The sequence below is a fragment of the Triticum aestivum genome, chromosome 5A (assembly GCF_018294505.1).
Source record: "Triticum aestivum cultivar Chinese Spring chromosome 5A, IWGSC CS RefSeq v2.1, whole genome shotgun sequence".
Lineage (NCBI taxonomy): Eukaryota > Viridiplantae > Streptophyta > Magnoliopsida > Poales > Poaceae > Triticum > Triticum aestivum.
Genome location: NC_057806.1, coordinates 437371430 through 437379535, shown reverse-complemented (window position 1 = coordinate 437379535; position 8106 = coordinate 437371430). Strand labels below are relative to the sequence as shown.

The 8106-nt window shown below is 47.9% G+C and overlaps 1 protein-coding gene across 1 annotated transcript; it reads left to right on the top strand.

Annotated features, from left to right (window-relative positions):
• Positions 1-412: 412 nt before the first annotated feature.
• On the top strand, positions 413-3255 carry LOC123103835 (uncharacterized). Its single transcript, XM_044525515.1, has 2 exons — positions 413-1713; positions 1834-3255. The coding sequence occupies exons 1-2, from the start codon at positions 687-689 to the stop codon at positions 1845-1847; spliced, it is 1041 nt and encodes a 346-aa protein (XP_044381450.1). The 5' UTR covers positions 413-686; the 3' UTR covers positions 1848-3255.
• The last annotated feature ends 4851 nt before the right edge of the window (positions 3256-8106 follow it).

The following is an 8106-nucleotide window of genomic DNA, read 5'->3' as shown; positions in this document are numbered from 1 at the left end:
AAGAATTTTCACCCTAATTACCGAGATCAGTCAATGAAGATTGCTACAACAGCAAGTAGATAACGCCTTCAACAAGGTAATGGCTTAAGTTCGTCGCCATTGTGGCCAACCAATAAAGGTCGGAACAAGAGTTTTCACGTCGGACATGATCACATGAAGAGGTGTTCCCATCGGTATCTTGAAGACGGATCGTTCGATAGTGGCCAACCAATAAAGGTCGGAACAAGGTATCATGAAGCTTTGGTACGAGGGCTCGATCCGTTCAGAGCAGTTCGTTTCCAGCTGCGTGCCTTCGTCTCCTCCTCTCTCCCCAATCCCCATGCATCTGCAAGATGTACAGCACAACAAGTCAGAGCCTTGGAAGCGCATGAAGAAGAGCCGGTACTCCTACGTAGCAGAATCTCACGCGCAAGAACCGGTCCGAGCGGACCCGACGAGCTAGCGGCGGACGGTCGTGGTAGACGATAGGTCACGGGAGGAGGAGGGAGCTGCGCGTGCTGCTCCGCTTGGCCTCACGCGCGCGGCGCCGAACGCTGCTCCGTCAGATTCGAGATCGCACGCACGGGCGAGCCAGAGCCGGAGCCGGAGGACGCGTGCGCGCGCGCTGACGCGGCAGATTCGGCCCGTCGCGTCAGCGTTCGTCACGGACTCGCGTGCTGTCAGACCGGGTCAGGGCAGGGCAGGGCATGGCGTGCTGCTTTGCTGCAAGAGGTAATGGCACGGCAGGTCCTTCAACTTGTCTTGTATGTGATGGTTTGGTCCTCAAACTTGCAAAAGTAAATTATTTGGTCCTCCAACTTGTTCTCAAGGTGCATATTTGGTCCTGGCCCAATCAGCAACAGCCAAGTGGAGCCAGCTGGGCTGAGCCGGTCAGCTTCGCACCTTTTGCATTTAGCCCCTGCCGTTTAACGGAATTAACTCGCGGGACACCACATGGCGCCAATGCCCGGCACCGCGGCGAGCTTGGCCGGCACGGTGCCGGAGAGGCGGTTGTGGTCTACCGCGAGGAACGACAGCCTGGGCATCGCCGCAATGGACTCCGGGATGGTGCCCGCGAGGCGCACGTTGGACAGATCGTGTCCCCGGCCAGGGAGCGCTACCCCGCCGGCGAACGCCTGTCTTCCAACCTCGCCGTATCCTTCTTCTCCCACCAGGCCTCCCCAGCCATGGCAGCTACAGGGCTGAACGCGTACGCGCGGCCATACAGCCGCCGCTCCGCCCGCGCCCACCTCACTCCGCTAAAGCCCCATCCTTCCACGATGCTGGGGTACCACGGCCACGCCGGCTACCCGCCGCCTTCCCCGTTCGCCGCCAATTACTCCCGCGCCACCTTCCCCGAGCACCACTACCCCGGGGCCCTCCCGCCGCGGCCTTTCTTCCGTGAGCACGTCGCCGCGCCGCGTTACGACCGTCGCCCGCGCGGGGTCATGTTCGATCCTGAGAAGATGTACGCGCAGGTGATGCACAGCTTCAGCTACAAGCATAAGGGGCGAGCGGCCGCGGCCGGGAAGGGCAAGGGAGGACCCGTGACTCGCCCTCTGTTGCCGGCGGCACCGCCGTGCGGGCTGCGGGGGCAGCGGGCCAGGGGCAGGAGAAAGGTGTACGTGCCGGCCGCGCACGCCGGAGGTCGCCGTCGCAGTCGCTCACGAGGCGGAGGGCGTGGCCGGTGCCCCCGCCGGCCTGGGCCTGGTACGGCCGCAGCCGCACGACCGTGTAAGCGACCAGCTAGCCCAGCCACGCTACGCCTTCCCGGTTCTCCACCGTTGTACTGTTCAGTTCGTGCCTGCGTTTTAGCTGATGGATCTTTCGCCTTTTTGGCGTGCGCCGTCGCAGGCGCGCCTCGATGATGAAGCTCCTCGACGACCCCTGCACCCGCGTGAACAGGCGGCACGGCCCTGGAGCGGTGGCCGCCGCGTCCGATATCCTCTACCTGCCCATGGATTTCAGGTGATTCATCTCATGCTTGCTCTTCTCTCACGGGTTGACAGGGTGATTTCTCTTGCCTGCATTTATGCTTGTGCGGTAGTGGAACAGATTCTTATCAAGTATAGTAGCATCAAATGGACGAAGCCAACGTTAATCCTGTAAGTCAGAAAAATAAGAAGCGTACTTTCAATAAGTTCCTCTTCTTTTGGCGAGACACAGTTTCACAAAGTACGTACGTACCGACTTGTTTTGTGTGCTTTGGGTTCTTTATTATTATTAGTCAGGTATAATGATCTTTCCGTCTTGCAAAAATAAATGGGTCAGTCTATGTCACATCTAGATATGAGATAATACCTCACATCTAAGTGAAATCGTCCTCTAAAAATCTGTCCCACCTCGTTTGACAAACAAAAAATTCGGCTTGTTTGTTTGTCGATCTCCCACCTGGCCTGTTGCTTGTCTATCGTCAACACTCGCCCACCCATCCCGACTACCCCCACCTGGTGGGCCTTGTAAGTTGGGCTTTTGTATTTTCTGTTTGTTTGTCTCAAAATTTGCTCACGGGCCTGGCCCTTGTTTGTTATTAGTAGAAAAAGACCTTGCTTGCTTGTAAAAGAAGTTGACTGCAGTTGACTGCAGAAGCTTGATTCTGGTATGTAGAGAAACAACACAGCAGTTGACTGCCGTCAGTGTGTAGCAAGAGGGAATTTGTTTTGATTTCTCCAGGAAACAACAAACTATGGGCGCAGTTGCGAGACGAGAGTGGACTCGCATTTGGGGCAACAACAAACTATGATTCCAATTGTGAGTCGAGGATAGACTTGCAATTAAGACAACTACAAAACAACGAGCCCAGTGCGAGTCAAGGATCGACTTGCAACTAGGATGAAACAAACTACGGACCCAATTGTGAGTCAAGGGTGGACCTGCCACCGGGATGAAAAACTAAACAAAGGCCAAGTTGCGAGTCAAGAGTGAACTTGCAACTAGGTTTAAACAAACTACGAGTCTAGTTGTGAGTCGATGCTATACTTGCAATTGGGACAACTACACAAAACTATGATACGAGTTGCGAGTCGAGGGTGGACTTGCAACTGAGATAACTACACAAAACTACGATACAAGTTGTGAGTTGCGAGGGTGGACTTGCAACTGATACAACTACGAAACTACAAGCCTAGTTGCGAGTTTAGGGTGGACTTGTGATCGGGATGAAAAACAAACCGCATGCCTAGTTGTGAGTCAAGGATAGGTTTGCAACTGGAATGAAACAAATTACGGGCCTAAATGCCAGTCAAGAGTGAATTTATAATTGGGACAACTACACAACTAAAAAGAAAAGAGGAAATAAAAATAAAAATAAAAATAAAAAAAGCAAAATAAAAACTGAACCATAGCTCAACGGAAGAGAGTGAGAGCAACGAGTCATGTTACTCTATAAAAAAATTGAACCCGCACCCACCACATAGAGTGAGAAAAGTTGCTGCCCCGCAAACTGAAAATTGACACAACCCCAACAATAAATGTGAGTCGCGAAACGCCTCCAACGTGCGACGTCACATAACCGGAGAACAATGGATGGAAGCCGTGAAACGGGTCGACAACGTGACGAAGATCAAAGCATTGCATGAAAATTTCAGCAACAAAAGATTGTATATTTGAAAATTTAGAAGAGCCGACATTGCTAATCTCGTCCCGATGAGTCACAGTCTATGGAGGATCGTACACTCACACTTACGCAAACATGGAAGACAATGAGAAAAACGACCAGCAATACGACACGAAAAACCGGCCTGACAACGCAAACACCAACACGACCCAAGGTACATGCATGTGAACAAAACATTTTTGCACGAAACATACATGTTTGATCAAGTGGTGAACAACTTAGTTGTAAAATCATCTAGATGTAAATTAGCAAATGCAAAAGAAAAAATATATGAAAATAACGATATTTAAAATAAAAGTAAAAAACAAAAACAAACAAAAAATACGCGTGGCATTTTCATATTTTTTCTTCAATTTTCACCTCTTGGGGTAAGATAACAAATAAGAAAAAAATTAAAATAGAAAAAATGCAACTAATAGTGTGCTGCAGGGTGTGTTTGCACGAATTACAGCCCATGCATGCAGCTACACATACGTGCAACATCGGTCACATCCCCAAAACGATGTGAAAAGAAAAAAATAGACGTTCAATGAAGTCCCATGGGCCGATACGTGAAACAAGCTAGTACAGGTGCAGTCCGCGCAAGAACAACAATGAGAGAAAAGAAATGCACTATGCTGAGAGAAGAGAACAAATCTTAAAGGGCTTTCATCCTATGATGATAGAATTAGATATGAGGTAACTACGGTATTTCACATCTACCAAAAGACAACAACAAGCGACATAGCCTGCCTCTTCCACTTCTACACCGCAAACCAGATAAAAAGTGGGCCACAAGTGCGCAAGAAAAAACAAAAGTCCAACAAAAAAACAGACATGCACCACGAACGGGTCAACAAAAAGTGGACAGAACAGAACAAGAGACACAGAAATACATTAGCCGATGATGCGAGATCAAGAATTTGCGTGAAAATTACACCAATATGATCCCAACAGAAAACAACTTAGCAAAACTTCAAAAAAAAACAACTTAGCAAGAGGCCCTTAACAAAAGCCTTGATTATTCTCCCAGTTCTTATTAGTACAACGGTCATGCAACCAACAAAGAAAAAAAGCCCAAAGAGTCACATCACATGCAGCAGACATGGGCTATCTTCCCAAAAGAAAAAGAAAAGGCAGACATGGGCTAAGGCCCTCACGCATGACACGAACAGGCAACAGGAACACAACGTGCAACCGACAAACACGGCAAGCGCGGCCTGGGGATAGCAGGCAGCGACAAGAGATGAAGACGTTTACACGATTTTTTCAGCAATTAGATCGTGTGGTGGAGAACTTAGATGTGAGATACTATTTCACATCTAGATGTGAAATAGCAAACCTGAAAATAAATATGGCAGAATATCAATCATACCGTATGTGCAAAAACTGCAAACTGTGCAACTACCAACTAAAAATATGTGCAGCCTTTTAGTATATCTGTAAAAACTAGTAGTACTATCTCCAACAAAGCCCCTGGAAGAAGACAAACAACCAAAGCAAGCGAGGGGAAACAAACAGCCAATGAAAGCATGCATAACTTTAGTTTGGTCTTCCAGCCTGAATGAATCGGAGTTAAAACGGTCACGATCTTCTTCTGTTTTGCAACGGGCAAATTAAAGCAGGCAGCGTTGCAACAACAAGGGGTGCGCGGCCGACGCGGCGCGCGGGCGGCACTACGCTCTACACGGCCGCGGCTGGAACCGTTCGCTCGGCAAGGCGTACATGCAGGTAACGAACGTGCACGCACGCACAAGCCTCCTCCGTGCCGTCGATGCATGCATGCATTCATGCGGTTTGTTCTCTCACACTGTGAGCCGTTGGTCTTTGCAGGCAAAGGCTGGTGAGGCACTTCAGCCGCTCCACCTTCGCGTGCTACACCGATGAGTACCTCCCGGTTGTCTTCTCGCCGCCACGCGACGGTGCCGCCGACCCGCCCCCGGCCGAGCCTAGGCACCTCGGTCGACGTGTCCCTCCGTGCGTCCCTGCCGTCGAGCCGATGAAGCCGGCGAGCAGCTGGCATGGGTGCATCGAGGCGAGGCTATAGCGAGCTAGCTAGCCACTCCAGCAGAGGTGCCCCGCGGGTTAATTCCGATAAACGACAGGGGGCTAAATGCAAAAAATGCAGCGCTGACCGGCTCGGCCCAGCTAGCTCCACTTGGCCGCTGCTGATTGGGCCAGGACCAAATATGCACCTCGAGGACAAGTTGGAGGACCAAATAATCTACTTTTGCAAGTTTGAGGACCAAACTATCACATACAAGACAAGTTGAAGGATCTGTCGTGCTATTACCTCTTGCTGCAATGCTAAGCTACTGCTTGCCTCTCGTGATCGATATGAGAGGAAATTGCACAAACCACCTACTTTTGATGCTAGTATTGCACAAAACACCTACTTTACATGTTTATTGCACAAAACATCATATATTGGGGCAATCCCTTGCGGCTAGGTCTAATCCATCATTTAAGTGTGTTGACATGATTCTTGACAAGTGGATCCATTTGTTAAATGCACCGTTAGCAAAAAGAAGAAGAAGAAAAAGAAGAAGAAACTGGTCACATCATCAGCCAATTAGAACCGTCAATATCTCACAATTTTTTGCTTCAATTGAGCTGAATTTCCCCTAAAATATTAGTGAGTGTATTTATGTTTTACTGGATTATTTTTTAATTTTCTAAATGTTAAATTATGAACAAAAAGTTGACCAATGGAAGTCCTGCATCCATTCTTAAACCCTTCGACTGGGGGTGAGATATTTACCAATGAAAGGCCCGCATCCATTCTTAAACCCTTTGATTTATGCATGTGGAACAAAGAAAACACCATGAAACCTTGGTTTTTTTTCAGGTTTGTTAATAGGACGGGTTGTCCATACATGAAATCTTGAACTAGGATTCTTTTCCATTACAGTGCGCAACCAATCTCGCATACAGGGCCGCCCCTAAGGAGGGCAGGGGGCGGCCGCTGATACGTCTTAAACATATTTATAATTTTGATTGTTTCATGCTATTACACAAACACCCAAAAAATTAGGTTCATTGGCAAATATACGTCGATCAATGACAAAATTTCTACCCGACCATGGGGTGGGGAGGGGGTGTGGAGACGGGCTTACCCGACGACGTGGGAGAGCTGGCTAGGCTCCATCATCGGCAACCACTTTGCCAATGGCTGCCACGGCCTACTCTTCTGTGCGATGTGTTTTGTGCAAGAAAAATGCAAAATAATCCAATAAATCATAAATGCACTCGCTAATATTCTAGGGAAAATTCAACTCAATTGGAGTAAAGGATTGTGAGACATTGACAATTCTAGTTGGATGTTGATGTGGCCGATTTTTCTTTTTTTTTTCACCGGTGCACTTACAAACTAGATCCACTTGTCAGAAATCATGTCAACACACCTAAATGGTGGATTAGACCTGGCTGCAATAAATTACCCCAATATATGATGTTTTGTGCAACAAACCTGTAAAGTGGGTGTTTTATGCAACAAACCTGTAAAGTGGGTGTTTTGTGCAACCCTAGCCCCAAAAGTAGATGGTTTGTGCAATTTCCTCCGTCGGGCGAGCAGCGTTTGCGTGGCTGGAGGCCAAAATCAGGGCTTATTTGATTCAAAGAAATTTTGAAGGATTCTAATCCTCAGGAATTTTTCCTATGTGGGTTGTTTGATTCGTAGGTTTGTAAACCATAGGAATTTTTTCATCGGATTCCTTTGCACTAGATTTCATAGAATTTTTTTTCATCCACTCAAACCTCTTTGAAAGAATCCTACGTTTTTTTATGCACAATCAAATACTTGTATAATCCTGTAGGATTCAAGACGACATGCCACTCTAATTCCACATTCTTCCTATTCCTACGTTTTGAAAATCCTACGAATCAAAGAGGCCCTCACTGTGTGTGTTTTTGCTACTAGTAAGAAAGACCAAAATTATTGTTTTGAACTTGTTTTGCTGATCAAATTAAGTGCATGATCTGACCTTTTTAAAAACTCTGGCACGATATATGATCCCGACCAATCAGTGGCAGAGCTAGGCAAAAGGTTCTGGGGGCCAAAGGCAAATCACGAAAATCTAAGGGGCCAACAACTATTTTTTTCTCTGAATCTATGCCTCCTCAGAAAAAAGTGTTAAAATAATAATCTGACGATTATTAGGGGAATCCCCGCTCCTGCCGCACGTGATGTCTCACGTTTTATGGTAACCGTCTCCGACGGTTGCTCCCTGGAAAGACGCCTCTAGGAACCGACGTATCCCTTCGAGGCGACTGTTCACCCTGTATATATGTGTACAATCCAACATCAATAAAGGATACTTCGATTCATTTGTCTCTCTGATGGTTGTCTCTCTCGTTCCTTTACAATCAACTTGTAACACGTTATCAGCACTGCTCGCGAGAGCGATTCCGATGAGAAGAAGCGGAAGAACAGGCAAAAGGTGAGAAGAAAAATGCCTGGTTTCCTGTCTTTTTTCTTCTTCGCCTGGCTCGCGACGCCAGCCGTCGCCGCCGCTTCATCGCACGCAACTGTC